Source organism: Tauraco erythrolophus, chromosome 6 (assembly GCF_009769465.1).
Source record: "Tauraco erythrolophus isolate bTauEry1 chromosome 6, bTauEry1.pri, whole genome shotgun sequence".
Taxonomy (NCBI): Eukaryota; Metazoa; Chordata; class Aves; order Musophagiformes; family Musophagidae; genus Tauraco; species Tauraco erythrolophus.
The window spans coordinates 24,810,074-24,831,973 of NC_141470.1; the positions used below are offsets into that span (position 1 = coordinate 24,810,074).

At 42.3% G+C, this 21,900-nt stretch overlaps 1 protein-coding gene across 1 annotated transcript in view; it reads right to left on the reverse strand.

The window, feature by feature from the left end:
* Positions 1-21,900, reverse strand: part of MICAL2 (microtubule associated monooxygenase, calponin and LIM domain containing 2) — a 109,112-nt gene continuing 87,212 nt past the window's right edge. The window contains 7 exon segments of the mRNA XM_086613059.1: positions 1-185; positions 1,111-1,184; positions 2,411-2,510; positions 7,724-7,817; positions 9,518-9,610; positions 11,700-11,794; positions 18,486-19,851. Of these exon segments, the coding sequence (XP_086469185.1) occupies positions 1-185; positions 1,111-1,184; positions 2,411-2,510; positions 7,724-7,817; positions 9,518-9,610; positions 11,700-11,794; positions 18,486-19,851 (2,007 nt within the window).

Below are 21,900 nucleotides of genomic sequence, written 5' to 3' on the forward strand. Positions count from 1 at the left end.
TTAAATCCTGCTCATCTGATAGCCTCTAGATAATATAATACTTTCAAAGTGCTGGTCTTCTGCTTTTTCTTTGACTCTCTGCTCCTCTAAGGTAGACACGAGTTTGTCCCTTTCTTCAACCACTTTCATCATCTCAGTAAAAATTTCATCCTCCTCATTCAGATCCATCTCATCTTTAAGGCTGTCTAAAAGATCACAAACAAGAGGTTAAAATCCAGATCATTCTGGTGTTATGCTTTGCATTTAAACTGTTGGTGTACAGCTTGAATTAATATTACACTCAATGACAAATTAAGTCAATAGCAGTTGATACTTTTCATGTTACAATTCAGGGGAAATTTCTCTGCATTTAGGCTGCATTTAGGCCATTTAAGGTTGACCGTTAAGGCTCCTAGTAGATCTTTTAGCAAAACTTAGACTAAGGAAGTGGTAGGAAGAGCGCTACTTATTTAAGATGGGGTTTAAATTTAGTATATACAAGGTAAAAAGACCAACTGTGAAACGTAGAACCTGTAAGAAAATGGGAAGTGTTTTTCAGAAGATATATTGAAAACTGCCATCACTTGCAATCCACACGCTTAGAACGCAACAGGATATTTTGGGGTGCTCAGTGCTATGTAACCCCCTCCTTATCCCTGCATTCCTCCTCCCCACTCTCTCTCTTCTAATACCAAATGAAAGGACAAGCCCAAACAGTAATCCCAAGTACCTAAAAGCAGTTCCAAAATACTGCAGTAACCGGTAATGTTACAGTTAACATAAAAGCAGAGAACCTCTTCTGTGTTTGAGTGGTTGAGGAAACTACTTTCTGTTGCTGCCCATCATCCCATGCTAGCTGGATGCTGCTGCCTGCACAGCACAATTAATGGAATTACACGTGCAAGTGCTTCTGATCCAGTTCAATGTAAAACTGGGCAGGTTAGCTCAGCTGCCTTCACTAGAAGTCAGATGAGAAGAGCTCACTGGTTGTGTTTTGCTGGCTGAGCTGCACTTGCAGAAGAGCACAGGAGGAAGAGCCTCGGCCACTCTGGTGCTTTTTGGAGCAAGCAGGGACGCACGCAGGCGTGGTCTATCACTGTGGGCTGCAGCATACTCTCCCCTTAGACTTACCATCAATGGCCATTTTCTCTCTCAGCTTTTGTTCCAACCTGCTTTGGTGGTCCTCCAATTCTAGCTCTTGGGCTCTACGTACAACAAAAAGTACGTTGAAGCATAAGCTTTTTTCAATAAAGCCATATATGTTGATATCATTTCAACCACGACATTCTGTGTTCTGTTTATCTAGTATTTACTCCTCATGGGCAGTCAGGGTTAAGAGCTTTACCTGTTCCTGCACTGCCACAGCAATGCCACAAGTACCACCACCACCTTTTGCATTATGTGTCAGATAATCTCCCTCATATATCACAACACTTAAGGCTTTAACCAGCCGTCATTTTTGGCAGCACCCACAACGTAATTCTGGATAGGACTGAAGGCTCCCATACACGAAGGGCCCTGCCAGGCTCTCTGCACAGAAATGGGTCCTCAGGCAAGGGAATTAACACACATGAACAAATCCAGACAATGACATTTTGTGTCCTGCAGTGATAAAAGCAGTCTGCTTTTGCTGTTTTAAGTCTGCTTTGTGGACAATGTGAACAGAAAGCATTGCTACCACAACACCCAACGACAATTGAAGGGGAGAGAAATGATTGGCCCACGGCAGCATCAGCACAGCTGGGGAGAAATTGGGGTGCAGCTGGAGCTGGGCCGCAGGTCCACACCCAGCACGAGGGGCTGACTGAGCGCTATGGAAATGATAAATAGCAATGAGCAGCCTGCACTGGGGTGAAATCCAGGGGTGAGGAATGACTGCTGCAGCTCTCATCGTCTTCTCACATTGCCCAGAAATAGCGGAGAAAATAGCTGAGAGTCACCTCCACCTATCTGGTGAGTGCCTTTCCAAGGAGGCGAGGTGAGGGAGCTACAGTCAATATTGTTTCCATCAACTACAGTGGTAACTGAGACAGTTTTTATTTGCTTGGTGTATCTGCTTGTTTCATCGCTGTAGTGAATTCTTAGATCTTTTCTCCTATGTCAAATAAAACCTGAAATAAACTTGTCAGACTATTTTTCTTCCACAGGAGAAAGTGTCCTAGTGTTCATTAGACCCATGTTACATAAAGGCAGAGCATTCATATGCTGTATCAGTTTAGAGTACCGTATATAAGTGAAATAATTGAAGCACTGTGAGAGGGAAGGATGAGAAGGCCTCAACTGGAAATCTGTGTTCAAAACAGATCGTAGCTACTCTAGGTATGTTTATTTCACAACAGTTTCAAACTGCAGCACGCAGCAAGGCGTTCAGATATAATGCGAGTACACTTTCCCCCTCCCCATCTTAGTACTAACGCTTGTCCTTACTTACATGATCAGAAGCTCAGACTCATAACGCATTAATTTATTCTTCTCCAGGACCAGCTCAAACCATTCGTGTAGCATCTGAGTTTCATCCTGTGTGCCTGAATCTGTTTAAAATAGGAGGGTTACGTGTGCATTACTGGCTTTCCTTCCAGTGCTCTTACCCCTTAAGTTCACTGTAAGTAGTCCTCATTTGTAGTTTATCGCAGTTGAAGATGCATTAGATTTAAAACCACTGTTGTTTTCAAAGTTAGGTTTTGTTTTTTTTTCTTTTGAATTATTATATAGTCTTTCTTTTTATAATGGGCACTTTTACGTTCCCTTAGTTCTGCCTTTGATAACAGTCTCTTTGTTGATACCAGACTCTAGCAGTTGAACTATATGTATAAATGGATATCCCATTAACATAATCAGACTTCAGGATGTATATGCTGGCAACTATCAACATAGTTCCTGCTTCCAGTGGGTATCAGACGCACAATCAAATCCTCTACAGATTTCCATTCACTTGCCAACTGGCCTCTAAATCTGCATCAGCTTTGAATGATGGGAAAGGCTGGAGGACAGGAGAAATTACTGGGTGGTTCTGTAACACTTGGGTGCCAGAGCATCACTGGTTGGCACTATACAGACATGTCACAAGAGATGGCCTGTCTCCCAAAAAGCTCACAGCTTGACCTTGTCTTGCTAAAGATGAGGATGGAGTCCTCTTTCACCTTTACTGTCCCTAAAATGCCGTCTGTGCAAGAATATTTGGCAATGAAGAACTCCTGGGTGTTTTCAAGTGGCAAGTCAGAGGCATATGTATGTATTTTCCTCCCTGTCCTTTCTAACATGCTCATCATTTTACATTTTCCATTCATTTTCTTCATGAAACAAAACCACCCCACCACCCTTCGATGGAGAATTTCAGCTGCAGCGCTGGCACGGCAAACACACCTCCCACCACATCCGCTCTGCCTGCCTGTCATCTATCACCACAAAATAACCATCACTTGTAGGAAGCAAATGTCTTACACTTTTCTAGGTTGAGACAGCAATTTAGGTGACTCGCTGAGCCCTTCAGAAGCATGAAACCAGCAGCCATCCCGTGGTCCTGCCACCGTGTGTTGGAGGCAGGGACAGTCAGGGATGGAGCAAGAGGAGGGGCCACCAGCATGCAGCAGAGCACAGCTTTCTCCTCCTCAGTCCTTACATCACGCTGCTAGACAACCAAGCATAAAATCCCCATCAACCCACCTGGTTACTTTCTGTGGATGGAGACTTCCGTGATTTTTTTCCTGCTTATAGAGGACTGCATCATTTTTCAGATCATTGAGCACACTGAAATTTAAGCCCAAAGGTTTCAGGTTCAAGCTCCAGAGATGACAATTACAGGAGTCTCATTAAACTAGGTTAGCAAGTGGAGAGACAGCCAGAGTCCTGGACAGCTCAGCAGCATTTCGGATGCTTTTCTGTCGTCATTTTGAAATACACTCAGACCTTGGTCCCAAGAATTACCCTCTTGCCTCTACTGCTTCATCAAAGTGGATTTGACTCCATTCAAGAACAGCAGTTTACAGCCCATCTCCTGCAGGCAGTACTGGTCTTGCCCAACACAGCCCTTAGCAATATTCCCAAGCAGGAGGGAAATTGATGGGTGTTTGGGATAGATTTCATAGATTTCTAGGTTGGAAAAGACCTCAGAGATCATCGAGTCCAACCGTCCCTAATCCCCATTAAACCATATCCCTAAGTAGATCATCCACCCTATTCTTAAACACATCCAGGGATGGGGACTCAGGCATAGGAGGATAAAGCAGTAGGAGAGGGCAAAGAAATCTTGGTCCAATTTCTGCCCGATTCCATCAAAACTTGGCAGTAACAGATGTATTCCTGTGGGATCTTCCAGGTCAGCATGCAGTGATAAGAAAAAAAGTCTTGTCAGAGTGACTGCAGGAACAGTCCTCGCTGGGATGTGTCAATGGTAACATCTCACAGTCCAATGCAGGGATGCAGCATTAGTATTCAGAGCCTCAGGCCTTCATATGCCACCATAAGAAGTTATCATCAAAATTTGATCCATCTTACCGACAGTAAAACACAGCTATTGCAGGTAGGTGTATGTCCTGCACACATACAGAGGGTTACTATTGCTTGTTTGCTGTTCTCTTGATTTGGCAAAAATATTCTTTTTAACGTTTCCTCTTTACACTTTAGAATCTCTACATCTCTAATAAAAGATGATGTATCATAGGTTGATTGAGGTAAGCAAACAGTAACACACTATACAAAAATGCCGGTCATTTTAGCAAAATCCTCAGCGCAAGCTGAAATAAAAACAGCCTTTGTTTTTCCTCCTTTTCCATCCCACAGAATGCACCCCCAAGTGTCCCCAGGAGCATTTTTTTCTCTGAGCTTTTCAAATGTTTGTTAATAATAACATTAAGAGTTACTTAAGTCTGACGGAGTGCTTTATGCCTTCCAAGAGCAGAACAAGCCAAGGAAGATTTTTGTGTAAATACAGTGTGACAGATCTTTTTAAAGGTTAGAGGGAAAACAATTTCTGAGTTTATTTTGTGAGCCACGGTGGCGTTTCTTACAGAATTGCTAAAGCAAAACTTTCCTTTTGGTTTACCCAAGTGTCCTTTAACCTGAATCCCATTTGAAAGTCAGATATTCTTCTAATTACATCACGACTATTTCTATATTCATCACTTTCGGGGGAAGGACAGGCTGTAGAGGAGCATTTACTTAACACTGTTCTCAAAATCTCAACCTTCTGTTCTCCAGAGTGATGCTACTCTGTCCCTTCATACAGCAGTCACACAACAAAGGGGGCTCAGCAAGTTTGTGCCCTTTTAGGAACAGCTAAACTTCACATTCCTTATTCCTATATGTTTACAACTGATCACTTTCGACTCTGTTGAAAGTTCTGAGAAGCCTTGGATATGCTTCTTATGAAGTGAAAAACTAACTGCAATGTGTGCAGATATTTGTTCACCTTCTAAAACAGGGAGAGATTTCTTAATATTCTCTCAACACAGATTTTCTTCTTTACCGTCATTCTTCATGATTGGTTATGCAAATTTCCGTGGAAAACATGTTTCAAGATTTGTATTTCTGTATTTTCTTGTAGGCAGAAGATCTCCATAAGCCTCCACAAATGTCAATGGAAAACAAAGTGACGGTACATCAGTGATTTGTTATTTGGTATTTAGAATAAAGGGCATGAAAAATTATTCATAGAACTGATATTATTTTTTTTTTTAAATGCATGAATTGTTGTCACTACAATTAGAAGATCATTAAAGCCTCATTTTGCTCATCGGTCTTCATGGCAGTTGTTTCGCACCCACGCATGTTCTCTTCTAATTCAGTTGAGGAGCTAATGAATAACTCCCCCTAACAAAGGGGCCATTCATCCCAGGCTTACAGAATTATTAGAGGAGAGTTGCGTAAATGTCACTGAAGACAAGTGTTTGCAGGCCTGTCTCTAAATTTGGTTATTCACAACCTTTGCAGCTCAATATTATTGCTAAAGTGTGATCGTTTTCTAATTACCTTAATAATACCTATTAAATCACTCGAATTGCATAAGCGCAGACCTGCTTAAATACAACTTAACCTAATAAACCCTGGGCATTCATTAAACAATAGTGCCCATTATTTTTAAGAAGGTTGAACGGAATATTAAAGTCACCAATTCCTGCACCGTTACACTTATGTTATTACAAGCAATAAAGCACTCACATTTTGTTTGAGAAAATTACAGCTTCATGCTTTTGCACCAGAAGAGTTATTGAGACACAGTAACATCCTACATTTCAGTATCTGCCCTATTTGTAACTGGCCACCTACACGCAAATAATCAACAGGGAGAAAAAATAGTACTTTCACCTTAATGAGGGCAATCCAATTACTAAGGATGGGAAGAGAATGAGAAGCATCAATCTGTTGGCAGACAGCCTTCTTTAGGAAATGCGATTGTCAAACCAGCAAAAACAAGAGGTGGCTGTACGCCATTTATCTTGGTATTCGGTGTCTATCCCAAAAGCTAGAAGCCTCTTGTCCTTCTATATTTTTGTCGTTTCCAAAAAAACATCCACACTTACACAAATCAGCAGCAAAGAAAAAAGGTAACACTAAATCCTCAGTCTTCTTAGCAGACTTTCTTACAGGTGGTGTAAGGTGGGTACCATGTTTTCATTTAAGAAAAAAAAGAAAAAGATGCTAGCCTTTTAAATAACTTTTGAAATGGGTTGGCACTATCAATTCTAGGAACTAGTTAATAAATATGAAAGGCTGGTCAAATGCTCTCTTACTGAACTGATTAGTTCAGTGTTAGAATAGGGCAATAACTGCTAAGAAATACGGCATTAAAAAAGCCGGCACATAGAGATTGTGCCGGGTTGCCTAGCTAAGACAACAAGAAGATCAGATGCCAAAACGTATCTAGATTTACAGTGTTGTGAAACTGCCTCTCGTGAAAGCACGAGGCTCAGCTTTCCAAAACAGAAGTAAATAAAGCCACGTTTGCAGTCGGGCTGTTGGGTCCCTGGGGCCCTTTCAGCACAGAACCGCAGCCCCCTCTGAAGTCCCTTACATGCATCACTCATGCTCTCATTCCCATTTTGAGCCTGGCAGGAGCCCCCAGATGTCCCATCCCTCCGCAGGAGGTCTCCCTAGCTTCTCCCCATGAGTGCTGGGGAGGGGTGGCAGGGCTGGGCTGGTGGGAGGATGCTGCAGACCTGGGGGCTTGGGACTGTCAGTTCAGGTGAGTGAAAACCTTGCCTCTGACCAGCACCAGGACAACATTCCTGTTACCTTCCACCCTTTGGGGGAAAAACTGTGCAGTACGGGTCCATGTGCCTGCATGCTGCTGTTGTTACAGCATGACCATCAGCTCTAATCGTATTAATGGCATTTCACACTCTGGGAGAAGTCATTAAGGACTCTGTTACTAGGCACGGGCTGCTGCTGGCTTGGTAACTGAGATCAGCTGCTGGAAACCTCAATGGTTCCCTCCAGAAGACAAAATTAAGCTCAGAATAGCGTTTTTTAAAATGGGGGGGGTGAGTGGGGAATGTATATTCAGATTCAATAGCATGGCAAGTAATGCCAAATCTGTAATAACCAAGAGAAAATTTATAGCATTCAATGTAAAGGTATTCGACTTAACACAGTTTGAGCAAAAGGGTGAACAAGGATTTTGTCCTTCCAGTTTTTCTTTCATTTCAGATTTTGCACTGAACTCTATTTTCTATGACAAACATTAATACCCCTCTGCTTTGAAAAATGTTAAATAAAAAAAAACAAACACAGACACTGGTTCATTTACCCGATTCTCCTCTTAGTTCTCTCTCCAGTTTGACACCAAAAATCTCCAGAGCTCTTTGTCTTTCCTCCACTTCTTCTAGTTGGCGCTGGACTGCCTGCAAAATGGTAATGATATAAAAACCACAGACATAGCTTAAAAATTCAGAGACGAAAGATGGTCTCCGTGGTTAGAGAAACAGCTTGAAAAGGTCTCGGAGGAGTTATGGGATTTGCAAACTCATTGAGCATATTAGGCGCTGAAGCAATTTAATAATTCCACTAGGTATCTATCCACATTTTTATGTGAGTATGTATCGTAGGTACTAAAAGAACCTCGTTTTTTCTGAACTTCAGCTCTCCTGTTGTGAAACAGAGATCATAACTTTTCTGTGTCTCACAAAGTGTGACCTGTCGATACCTTACACATTCAGAGGCACATGTTCTGAGATGCTACATGAATGAAACTCAAATATTGAAAGTTTACAGCTAGAAAGCTCTTCTAGCTGTTTTGTTGTCCATGGGGCTTTGTTGTTTGTATTGCTTTTATATTTCACAAGCTTTTGGCACAGGGAGGAAAGAGTTTAATAGCTAAGAAGTGATAATTGAGTGGCACTTCAGGAAGGACTCTATGTGCGCTGGTCCACCTCCTTTTAAATAAGATTTTCAGAGGTGCCACATGGATAATAGGCATTAAACACCTTAAAAGGTTGAATTGCCAAAGAGAGATGCTCAGCAGTTCCCATTTCAGGTTGTGTTAGGACTTGTCAAGCCAAGTCCTCAGGAACAGCCTAACAAACATAAAAGATAGTTCAAAAAATTTGAACTTGATTATTTCCACAAAGCTGTAAAGTAAGAGAAGGCATATATGCATCTAATTTTACCTTGAGATAATTTAAAATTCTCAGATAAAAACTGTAACGTAGTTGCTCTTACTTTGGATTACAGAAGATAATATTCTTTCCTGTGGTTTTTATTCTGTCACGGATTTTACAGTAAAGGCTAAATAGTATCTACATTTTCTAAAATCCATTGTCTGGTTCAAACACAAGATTTCTCTCCTTTTCAGTTACACATTTTGCAAAAGCAATGATGTCTACAAAAACAGATTTCAGATTCGCATCTGAAAAACAACTTATTAGTTTTCTTTTTTAATTTAATATTGGTACAGAAATAGCACTTGGAAGCTCCATGCGAAACTATCCACCTGCTAGAGTAATACAACAGAAGACGATGGACAACTTAGCCTTCAAAAAGCCTGCTCTCCCCACTACCATATCTTGATTACCATTATAATCTGAATTAATGAGATTAAATCTAGCTCAGGTTTGTCTAGACAAAAAGTGCTAATGGTCACATAAGCCATAAAGTTTTTTGCGTTTGTGTATAAATATCTGTATATACAAAAAAACAAAAATCCAAAACCAAAATCCATTACTGTATTTTTGTACCCTCCTGTAGTACACAGGGGTAACAGCTGAGTTTCTTACGTTCTCAGGGGCGGATATTATTTCCTCTTTCTATCTCTTTCCCTCTTCAGTATATTCTTCTTATTGCCAGTCACTATCCCTCTTGATCTCCCCACACAATTACAAAATGATGACGATCTCCTAGGGCAGATGTGAATTTGTCACGTACAGAGATGCAAGGCCCCGCCACACACATCTTACTCCTCCTGATGGTTTGGGGGCACTTCGAAGCAGAAGTCAGTGAGCTGTAGTGAGGAGTGAGGGGAGGTGCAGAGCCCACACTGGATCGCCCTCGTTCTCGCTAGTCTCTCTTGGGAGACAAATGGGACATCTACCAGCTACGTTTTCACCTGTGCTTTGTGAAGCCTCTTCAGCTCCTCTTGTTTCATCAATTGCTTTGTCTCCTTCTCCAGCTTCCTTCTTCTTCTGAGAGTCCTTTTTGCCTACAAAAGAGAGAGAATAAAAAAAAAAGGCAATGAAAGCATAAGTATACCATAGCAGCTTTCCTCAAACCTTCCCCAGAATCACAGAACTATTGAGGTCAAGAGAGGCCTCTGGAGACCGTCTAACCCGACTCCACTGCTCAAAGCAACATGGGCTACTGCAGTGTGCTTCAGGCAACCTAACTGAAAGGGAAATATTCATGTAGGAATATCTTTATGGGTTTGCTTACATTGACTTTGAAACATTACAAGCTCTTATTGCAACTCTAAGTCGGTGTAAACTGTATCAATAAAAAACGTCTGAATAACAAAGTTGACTATATGCAAAATACCACTATGCAGGCATCACAGCAATCAAGGAAGAAGCCAGGCACAGGTGAGGGGAAGCACCAGATTAAGGAAACTCAACCTATTTCTACTGCTGCAGCTGCTAAATAGTAAAATTCACTTTGGATTGCTTGTAACACAGTAAGAGGGACATATCCAAAAGAAACAGCCATCACAGGACACTACCTGAAACCCTATGAAACCTTCACCTGATGCCATTTCTCTGCTGCATTACAGAGATTAGAGAGGTTTTTTGCCTTTCCCTGGAGCATCTGTCGCTGCTGCTGGGAAGCAGGACAGCACGTGCTGCAGGGCCAGCCAAGGGCATTGCCCACGCGGCTTCTGTCTTCCCCTTGACCCAAGCTATCTAGAAGTGCTTCAGGGCTGCAGTTTTCCCATTTTGGAGGAAACAGAACACACGAGCACTGGAGACAAGACGATTAAAAACTAACAAGACAGGAAGCCGCTGCAATTTTTCCCACCAAGATTTGCCAGAGAAAAATGGTGGTACTGGCAAAATAGCAGCCAGAACTGGCATGGAAAGAGGTGCTAGGAGGCAGTCGAGAGGAACAAGCTGAGTGGGGAATGTGCATCAAAACTGAGTCACCACAAATGCTGGTGCGTAGCAGCCATTTATTCACCCCGTTCCTGGCAGCTGCCTCAGCAGCACTGCCTCCCCTGCTGCCCGCTCCTGCCCGTCCCTGCGGCTGCCGCAGCTGCTGACACTTGCTCCTATCCAGTTTTCTCCCATGTCTCCCATCTTTTTCTCTATTTTGTTGAAACTTCAATGAATTCATCATGTTATCTTACTATAGCTTGTCTTTCCTGTAACAGGAAAGATGAGTGATGAATTCTGACTTCTCAGCGCATCCCGACACAGACACTGGCAGGATGTGCCACCGCACATCGCTCTGCCTCTGCCTCGTGGCATGTCAGTTCCTCTGGAGCTGTGCAACTGGGTTTCCATTCAAAGCTCCACTTAGCTTTCAGCTTGGCTGTTTTTTCAGTAGCCTTTTGCTTTGCTTTCCTTCCCCCTCACCCCCGTCAAAGACAACAAATAAAAAGGCCACCTCATACTGTTAATCCCACTTACTGATATTCCCTCCACAGGAAAGAGGTAGACGTGTTTCTGGTGAGCTATGCAGGCAATAAAAGCTCCGTTTCTTCAGATTAGAGCTGGGTATTAAGAGTTCACTGGTGCTCTAACCCCACCGCTTCTGCTAGCCACAGGAACCAAGTTAGGGCTCCATGACCCCGGCAAGCAGCCAGCTCTTTCGGCATAGAGGGTCTGGGTGCAACTGCGTGGCTCGCGTGGTCGTGCTGATTAGGATAATGCAGCATCTTCCAGGCAACCTGCCTGAAGCGCCTCTCAAATGAAGTTGTATTTCCCCGAGGGAAATCTGCATCTGTTTGGTTTAATTTTTTCAATAGTTTGCTTGTTGGGCTACATATTAAGGCCACTTAAGAACGCAGCTTCAAAGTGGTTTCAGTTAAACATGTCTGCTTGTCAAATTAAGACCTTCTTTGTCAACGCTGGTGTAACCTGGCAGAATGAAAGATCCGAAGAGGAAACAGAAATTCTGATTTTCATCTGTCTTAAAGAGTTTTAATCCATTTTTCTCTCCATGACACGTAAACTCCACTTATAAAGCGTTCCCATCCCCACTGAGAAATTGCGGTGTGTTTTAGATCAAAGTCGTATGATAAATCTTAAATACAGTTCAACCAAGGAAATATCTTTCTGTTTCCAAGTCAAGGTTACCTTGTGTGTTGAGAAAGGCTTGGATTCAAAGTCATCGTCGGAGGAAGAAGTAGAATACTCGGTAGCTTGTTTTCTGACAGGTAGGTGTTCACATTCTAAAATGCAGGAACAAAATAGTCAGTGCAGCAAAAAATACTGTTAACTTACACAGACACTTTGCACCTGCCCTGAGTTCTAATCAGCAGCACCTAGAGCAATTTGGAAATTTGGCTGATGGCATTAATTAAATTTTTGAACCCTGTCAAAAACTCTGAGCATATTTGATTTTTTTCAGGTACTGCGTACAAGTAAATTAATTCCTTGAGCACCCTGCACGTAGCATGCTGTTCTGAATGCACTCAACATTCATTAAAATGTGTATCTGAAGTTAGCCATATTACCCAAATGATTGTATAAGGCTCACTATACAGTGTAATTGAATGCAAAAAGTCTGAGCCAGCTCTTAAACAAATTACCCTTATGTGGCTTGTAGCATCTGGCACCCATTTTTACTACATGACATCTGCTCAGTGTAAAATAGTTGGCGTCAGAATGTCTGGTCATATAAAAAAATCACAAATGTAATCAGAAGCAAATGGACTAAGAGAACAAGGCTTTATCACACAGCCTCATGCAACATAAATATTTCATTAATTATGTCTAAACAAACGTCACTTATTTTTCTGCTTTAGGAATATTATCACATCATTGAACTGTTGATTAAAATGCCATAATAAGTCAGGAAAATCCATACATCAAAACAATGCAGTCCATAAGGAAAACTCAAAGGCTGCCTTTGGAAGAAGCATGCTTTCAGAATTATAAATTAAATTACATTTAATTGCAGCAATTTTATCATGCCTGTTTTTCCAGCATCTTGTTTCAACTGGGTGTAAATATTTGAATTTCTTCTTAATTTGTCTAATTCATAGCTTCATTCTCTTTATTTCAGAAAATAAAACTGCTTTGGAACATCTGTCTCCATGCTTCAACCTGCTACAGGGTTAATGATTAACAGCTGGGCAACATCTTGGAAATGTACATTATTTAAAGCTAACAGTGCCATTTTTCTTTGTATCTGCGAGCTAACAGTTGGCTTTCTATGTTCAAGTAGCATTCAGATTTAAATCACTTCCCATGCTCCCAGTGTAAATGTTTCTGCTTTATCTTGTCCTGGATGCCAGTCCTGAAGTAGGACTTCTGTCTCAAGCTCTAATTTAAAATCAAGATCCATGAAACATGTTCATCCCAGGTGGTAAAGCAATAAAAGCAAATCCAAGTAACTTTAGGCAGAAATTCTGATTTTTCTCAGCAATTGTGCTCAGTGAAGCTGCAAGCTCAGAGGGTCCAGTGGAGAGGACTTGGGTCCTGCCTTCCTTTTTGCAGGACAGGTCCTTGGGCAGCAGGAGCTGTGATTGCCCTGGCAGAAATGCCAGGTGGGTCTCCAGCTTCCCAGGTGATTCCCCTACTCAAGAACTGCCCAGGCTGCCACCCCACACTTCCCCGCCTCATGGTGCTTGGAGCAGGGACACAGCTGGGGACTCTCCGATGGCTCGCAGTTGCTGGGGTCACACCGGTACCACGCACTGCCGCACACTCTACGGACAAAAGCACAAATCCAGCTGCACCCCATCTCTGTCTCCAGCAGGGATGGTCAGCCGTAAAGCCCTTCCCAGTGCACGAGATAGAAGACAACGTGGGGGGTACCACAGTCACTACTTCTTTTGAGGAGTAAGCTCGCCTACCTTGCTTTTCCCTGTGCAACCACAAGTTTGCAGTAATTAGCCTGTGGTTACACCATCAGTGAAGTCAAATTCCATAATATACAAGCAACAAACCTTACAGCCCGGCAGGGCTGGAAACACAAGCAATTACATGCTCCCTTTCTTCTCTCAGCTGTGGGAATAAGTGACTGCTTCCTCATGTCCTTCTCTTTGAGTGAGATCAATAATTGAAAAAGTGTTACAAGGTCTAGAGGAAAGCAGCCCGCTCTAACACCAGGGCACCTGCCTCCTCCTCCGGGGCATGACTCGGGAGCTATTTGCATTTCTGGAACAGAGAGAGGGTCAATGACTTCCCCAAGGACTTCCAGGGCCCTCTCATGAGCACGAGGAAGCTGATGTCTGCACACAGAATAGATTCATGACATCCACAGTCCTCCCAATGCCTGTCTGCTATGGAGAACTGGGAATTTGCACCTTACTCTGCAGAGAAAAGCCATTTAGATTGCTCCGAAACAGCTCAGCCTTTCAAGGGACATGGTACCCAAAGCCCTGTGAGACAACCACCACCCGGCTGTGATGAGCAACATTCTTCATCGTCTCCACCCAAGAAGTCTAGAAGTCTACAGAATGAAGGACTACGTGAAACCAATCAGTGATGAGGCATCTGATGGATCTACCTGTGTGCATTGACAGATACGGTCTCTGTCACATTTATTGCGGATGCATGTCACAGCACTCATGTTCTCTGCTAATACCATGTGGATAATTGAAGCACGGGCTGCTCCAAGGAGGTCCCTGGAAAAACACAGCAGAGTGATAAAACTGGCATGAGAATGCCAGTTTTTGGCTCCCAGATGTGCAGCCCTTCCACATTTCATGGGGATATAGAAATAGTGGGACAGTGCCTTTCTTTCAGCATTAAGAGGGCAGCCACTCAATGCTCTGCTTAAGTATTTTTCTTTGGCTGTTTCCTTGTGGGAGAGACCAGAAATATGCTTTCAAATGTGCCCCAGATGCAATTTTCAACTTCAAGACAACTATAACAAGCATAGTAAGAAATTACCTCACTGAATGAACTTGCTTTATGCAGAGCTACAGAAAACTACCACCAGTTTATTCTAGTTTTGAAAAACAAAAAAAACAACAACCAATAAATCCACTCTTCTGTACTACAGCATTTGTATGTTCTACTATAGATGACTGAGCATTCATCTTTCCCATCTCCAAAGGGATGGGATAGGTAGAATTAAGCCACCAGCTGTAAGGATTTGCACAAGGAGTTCACACATAAAAAAATTCAACTTAGGGACTTTTACACTTACTGGGTCATTTAAATCTGAAATTTAGAACTGCAATAGTCAAGTTAGATAATAATTTGTCTACTCCAAATATGTCAGGCCTTAAAGCTCGTTAGCTATAGAAAAGATCTCAAAAACATACATTTTTTTCCAAATATTAACTCAACTCTTCTAGACTTGGGCTTTCTCTCTCTGGCCATCTCATTCCTCTAAAATGGAAGTTATTTATTTATTATTTCTTAAGTGCTCTAGCATCTCCCTAACTTCCAAATTAACACATGTTATACTAGAGCTTTTCCTCCCCAGGTAACATGACTTTGGATCACTAGGAACAGTCAGCCATAGTTGTAGTTCTTAATTATAAAAAGGAAAGGAAAAAATATTTCTGAAATCTTTATTAAGCTGTTCTTGATTTCTACCTCACAGTAGCTACCAGGAGTTTGATCAAGAGTCCTTTCCAGCACATCCGATTTACAGCTGTCAAAACACAATAAACTAAGTATTAACTATTATAATTATTATTACTAATTGTTATAGAATCTGACAGTGTCACAGAATACGCTTCAAAGTACAAAGTTGGAGGAAACTTCCAATTCTAGATATTGGTACTTGGTATCCTCAAGTATTTATGTCATAAGATATAAGAAAAATTAGATCCGTAAAATTTAGATTCCTTCCTACAGCCAGTTCCTTACAGCTTGATAATCCAAAGGTGTGTCTCAAAGACGCTTTGCTTTGGACAAAGCACTCCACCATTGAATGCCATCAGCAGTAAAACCCTTGCTGTATTCAGAGGGATCAACTGGACCAAAGTCCAGTGCTTTTGAGAACCTCTCCCTTAACATACAAATCTAAGGTACTAGTTTTCCTAGGAAACCTGAGGTCCTCTGAAGAAAGAGGGAAGTGTCAGATGAAGAGGTTAAGAAGGTGATACCTTCTGTTAGACACGGGAGCACTGCTGATTGTCCTGGAGATTTAGAGGGAGATTCTTTTCTTTTCCTGGAGACTTCTTTTCTTTTTAAACTGCAGGTTGGAACCAAAAGTAGGAACGAAAGAACAAAAGCCTAAAAGATACTTGTACAGCAAATAAAAAATCTGGAATTGCACCTAGAAACACCAGTATAGCTATTTGGGAACACTTGTATATTCTACAGGCAAACTAAGATAGGTGTGTTTGTTTTTTTTTTTAAAAAAAACCAATATGTCACTGAAATCAATGCATGAACCCCCTCAGCTTCAGTAAGATTTATCCCAGGTATCACACAGGTAATCTGTGCAGCCAGATCTCCGCACAGCCCAAAATTTCCAAGTGGCTCTGAGGAGCAGCTCTTATAAAACAGAAAGAAATTGTTAGCCAGAAAGCCTTTAGACCAGGTCTGGATACCAGGAGCTGGAATGACCCATATGGAAGCTGTAACTGTAGGCGTAAGTTTGAGCAACAGGCAATCTGCTGCTGAGTAATTAAGACCTCTGTTTCCTCATGCTGAGCTTTGGCTGGTGGCTGAACACTTGGCAGGAGATGACAGAAGGACAGAATTCAGTTTTAGTTTGGACAGACACCTGGGTCTGAAACGCAGAAGTCATCAGCATAGGAAGACATCTAGATGTGCATTTGCAGATGAAGAAACTAAGATAAGGTGTAGGGAAAGAAGAGCATCATAACATAGAAGTGGTTGTGTGTGGTGAGAATGAAGGTCCTTCCAGGGGATGTCTAAAGAATGCTATAGGCACTGGGCCGTCGTATACGATTCCTCCTCTTAACACTCACCTAGCCTCCAAGAGTTTTTCAATTCAGGAACTTTCTAAATTGCAAGTGGTTTCTAAGCATTTGGTTACTCCTCAGTGGCTTTCTCTTCAGTGAGCCTGCCTCGTCTCTTCTCAAGTCTGTGGGTTTTTATCACCCAGCTCATTCTTTGGCTCCACAAGCCAACAGCCCATCGAGGGAGAAGAGACTAGCATAATGTAAGACCAATCATACTTGCACAGAACAAGTCTGTTTGGTCTCAAATAGGACAAAGAGCCTCATTAAATTGGTTTCTGCAAGGTATTGGGAGCACTTTTTTTTCTTTAAAGAAATTTTCTGACATTCATGGTAAATTTCAAGAGAGAGAAAAACAATGACGTGTAATATGGACTAAAACTTGTCATCAGTTCATGACTGAAGTTTGCAAAGCCTGGGCCTCAGATGAGTGCCAATGTGAGACAGAAATGCCATTTAGAGAGCCAAGCAGGACTTGGCTCTTTACCAGCTTGATTTACTCAGATATGAGTGTTCAAAAAAGTTCAGGGAGCTGCGACGTTGAAAAGTTGAAGGTGACAGATTACCAGTCAAATGGCTAGATAAAAGTTGCGTTTTTTTTTTTCTTCTGAAGAGACTTTGCAATGCCTGTGCTCAATAGTTAGAATAATTTAATAGTTCCTCTCTAGGGTTGCAGAGCAGAGGAATGCAGCACATATTAAAGCAGCATGTTTTTCAAAATATTTAAAACAAAGTATAGCATTATTCAAATCTAGCAAGAGCTTTTCCCATTTTAGCAGTAATACAACATACTAATTATTGCGATACCTCTAGTTAAGAGCAAGTCAGTTTGGCTTAGTTGATGACTAGGTATAGACTCAGAACAAGCCTCCTGTTTGAGACCATAGTGTGACACGTGTGAACACTGGCAACTCTCTGTGGCTTCAGTACAGTCCCTGGCATCCTCTGGCTCCGTGGGGATGCCTGGTTTTGCGAGTTGTTAGATAAAGCATGCTCCAAGAATCCAATTCAAAAATTCAGGAATGAGAACAGGAGTTATTCTATCAATTTTCAGGAGCTTCAGATCAAGTCTCTTGTACACTGTAGATCCTACCCACAGTATGCAGTACTTCTGAAGCAGAAAGGATGCAAAAAGGATCTGGCAGACCACAGGAAAAATTTCAGGGATTCCACATTCTACATACAGATTTTTAATTTAATGCTGCAGTATAGCAGCAATTTGGGGGTTACAAGTTTGGGTTGTAATTTAATAAAGTAAGAAACAAGCAGGTATGTCAACAAAATTCAAGAGGTTATTTAACTAACTGGGACTTTCTGCAGTAGGCTAGTGGAAAGATGGATCACGGAGAAAGACAGGTGAGTGCATCTCTCATATCTCATATTTTATAGTTGAAACTGTGCTGCACTTAATTCTGAGCCTATGCTCAGATTGCTCTTTGTCTGACATCAGTATTTCTTAGACTCATCTGCAATTTTAATACTAACCTCGTTCTTGCAAGCAAATATGAAAATTGGTGTCTTTTAATCACTGCTCGGATAGACTCACAGATAGGTCAGAGCAGGTCAATAAGGCACTATCTCCTCCCAAATAAAACAACAAGGGGATATTAATGACACCACAAAGCTCCCAACAGTACGTCTACGGTTCTGTCACTGCTACAGCAAACACAGCTGAAGAGACACCTGCTCAGAAAGCACCTGCACAAAACAAAGCTCCTTGCTATTGCAAATGCATCGCTCCGGTCTCTGAGCTCCTGATGGAAAGGGTAGCGAGGGTAGCCTACAGCAGCAGACCAGACTTGAGTCCAGCAAGCTGCACTCTGCTCGTGAATCCACTCTGCTCCTTTAAACCAGAAGCAACTCCTAAACCTTAGCCAAAAAAATATATTTATTAAGCCTTCCTATGTAGAAAGTAGCTATAAATCAAATCAAGCATACAACAGAGATGTGTTTGCATGATCACACACTGGTCTTTTGAATGTTAAGTGCTATTGCTGGAAATAAATAACTCCACTCAGGCTCTCACCTGTGGAAGGATAACGTAGCCTGTCTTCTGGAGAACGGTCCTTCATGAAAGGCAGAGACGACAAGAAGGAATTCCTTTCTCTGTCACGAACTTTACTTCTCAGTCTATCAAAGAGAGACCCAAGACTACCCTTCTGTGCAGAGTCATCCAGATTGTCCTTGGAGGTGTTCTTGGGCTCTGGAGATGAAAGGAGGAGGTGCTTTTCATTACAGATAAATATGTCATCCATGGGAGCCCCTGAAGGAGTCTCTTTAAAGGTAAACTTTTCTAGGAGTCCTGGGACATCCTCCATCCTAGAGCAAGATGGTTTCTGAGGTAAAGTGGTAGTCTTGGAAGGCCTGGTATGAGGACTGTAGACTGGGAAGAAGGATACCTGCTTGTTGTAATCTCTTAGAGAGCTCTTTTCAGAGCCGACAGAAAAATGAGATGGATTTGAGAGAGGACTCCCATTTCCTAAATACTCTCCTACCCACTCCCTTACTTTAAGCTCCTGTGGCCGAGTGTTACTTGCTCTATTATTGTTACTGTTCCTTTGGCTTAGGGAATAGGCAGCAGTACTGGGGAAGATGAAGAAAGCTTGTTCTGAAGAGGCTTTGACTTTGCCGTCTGAGACCTGCTTTAGTCCTTCTGGAGATGATGTTTGAGGCTCCAAATTGGACCTCTTGATCGCATTGGCTATGACCCTCAGTGGTGATTTTGGCCGACCAGTTGCGTGCTCTCTGGCAACTGCATCTGGACTCCTCAGAGCGTCTTTTGGGACAACTGGCAAAGCTGGCGGAGCATCATCTGCAAACAAGAGAGGCACAGGACAAGCAGATAGTTTGAACACATCTTTTCTCCAGTCAGCATCCTTCTCCTCTGAAGTCCCCTGAGCTCCTTCGTTTCGATATCCCTGGCAGGTTCCAGCTGAGTCCACTCTGTTTGAATCATGCGACAAAAGTCGCTGTTGAGTACAAAGCACCAGCCTCTTTTTTGCCTCCTTTAATTGTTGCTCAAACTTTTCCTCTGAGTGCCTTGTATTTTTGTCATCTTTCTCTTTCAAATTCAAAGATGGCAGCACTTTTGTCTTCCTGTTAAAATCTTCTGATTCAGAAGTATATTTCTGTTTTTTTTCCTTCCAGCCCTGGCCTGTGTATGCCCCAATGTCACCTTCTGTATCTTCAGGCTCAGAAGAATCAGCAGCCAGTGTCCCGTTCCCAGGGGGAGTCTGTGGAGAACCTCTTGTGCTGCTCTGAAAAGGACAATGGGGCTCATAGAGACGAATGTTTTCAGGCATCTCTCTGGCTTTTTCTTTTCTTTGAAATAGTGGGCTGTAGGGTTTGAAATGTCCTCTTGTGACTTCTGGTGGTTTCTTGTAAGAAGTCAACTATGAAAAGATGATTATTTTAAGGGTAGAAAAAAACAGTTTAGTCTATCTTTTATTTCATATAATATTTTAATCAATTTTAATCAACATAATACTAATGAATATATTTGTATATAGACACATACATATGTAGATGATAATACCATAGGAAGAAAAGCTTTTCTCCCTAAAGGGCTAATATTTCTCTAGATGCAGAGATCTAATACTACTGGAAATCTTAATAGTGTAAAAATTATGTTATTCATGCTAAGAATCTGTCATGTCTTTATGAATTGGCCTTAAGAAACAGTCCTATCTACAGGAAAATAAACAAAAGATCTGCTCTGTTCTCCCATGTGCATTCCAATTGCATCACTTTACAGTTTCCAGCAAGCACAAGAGACCATAAGCTATCCTCTCCCACTGCTTTTACAGTATTGCATGCTTACATAGTGCAGGTAGGAATGAATTAAGTGATCCAAAAAATATTGTAAAATGCAAGGTGGTAGTTTTGAACAATTCTATTAGTTCCTTCCTATGATTAAATTTATTACTCTAGCCACTGAAGTCAGATGCTGGAGAGAGTAACAAGGATAAATGCCTACGTTACCTAGCCAGCAGACCAAAACTAGAGGTTTTTAACTTCTTAGAAAGGAAGCATTTTATGCTCGATACTATGTGATAATGGACAGTGAGAAGATTTAATTCCTGTTTCCACTTACATGCCAGATTCCCAAATTCACACAGGTGAAGCCATTAATCTGACTTCTCGTTTCCCAGAAGTAAGGCAATAATGATTAATCTCTGTTCCACAGTTGTATTTGATGACTAAAATTAATATTGGCCAGGATATCAGATTAAAAAAAAAAGAGAGAAACACCAATAAAGAAATAAACACCCTCTTAATTCTCTCTTTAGAGTAAGAAAAAGGTCACCAAGCGCTGTCTATAGAGTGCGACCTGCAAAGAGTCTCCTGGAGCACAGCATGGCCAGGCAGCATTGTGCAGCTCTGCTCCCATGGGACATTCCCTTCCTGGCCCTATTGTCCTGGACCGGATTTCAACTACCATCATAGATGTGGAAGACTTAATTTTTTTTTCTAACACAGACCTGAAGTCAAGCAATTTTAATCATGTTTAATCCAAGCGTGAGGACAACGGGCTAGGACATGGAGGACATGGGCTGATCCCCGCTCTGCCTGGCTCCGAGTCTGGGGAACGTGCTGCCCTTTGCTTGAGATGGTCATGACTCCTGCTGCAGCACTGCACTTAGGGCAGACCCACCCTTCCTCAGCCTTAAAAAAAAGTCAAAATGAAAGAAGAGCAGACAATACAAAGGAAATCCTAGGTCCTGACAGAAGCTGGAGATACTCCTGAGCTATGGGAGGTGTGGAGTCCAGGGCCTGCAGCAAATTAGGGAAAGAAGTCTTCTGCTCACCAAATGCAAGGGGTAAACATCAGATGGAGGCACACCCACGTCTAAGGGCTGTAATGGCCTGAAATTGCCCGGTGTCCAATGCCAGGTTACCTATGGCTGGCACTACGTGACCCCTTACCTCGGCTCCCACATTTGCTCTCCAGGGCCAGTGCTGGCACTTGCCTTTACCCTGGTGACAGAAACGGCATTTAAGCCACCAGATGTCATTCCCTCTCACTCCACTGCTGTTGGCACCCAGCCTTGCCCAACACGCCACACATGAAGAGCCATCTCCTTCCAGCCCTACAAGCATGCAGGCAGACCAACAGGCAGCTCAAGAGCACCGGGCAACAGAGATTTGGGGGGTTTCCTCTCCTTTGGGCAGAAATTGTGGCACAAAGGAAAACCCAGTGGCAGTTAAGGGAAGGGCAAGGTGGTGACGCCTACGTGCTGGCTGATGCAACAGTTTAGTGCCTAATTCTCAGTGTGATCGAGGTCTGAGTCCCACAGAAAGCAAATGCCACTTGGCCACATGAATTGGCAACGGTTATATCAATTAGAGCATCAAAGTCTCTTCCCTAGGTATAGCACAGACATTACTTCAACTTCAGTGGTTGCTGTGAAGACTAGTTGAAAGAGCAGAGGGTGCTCAGA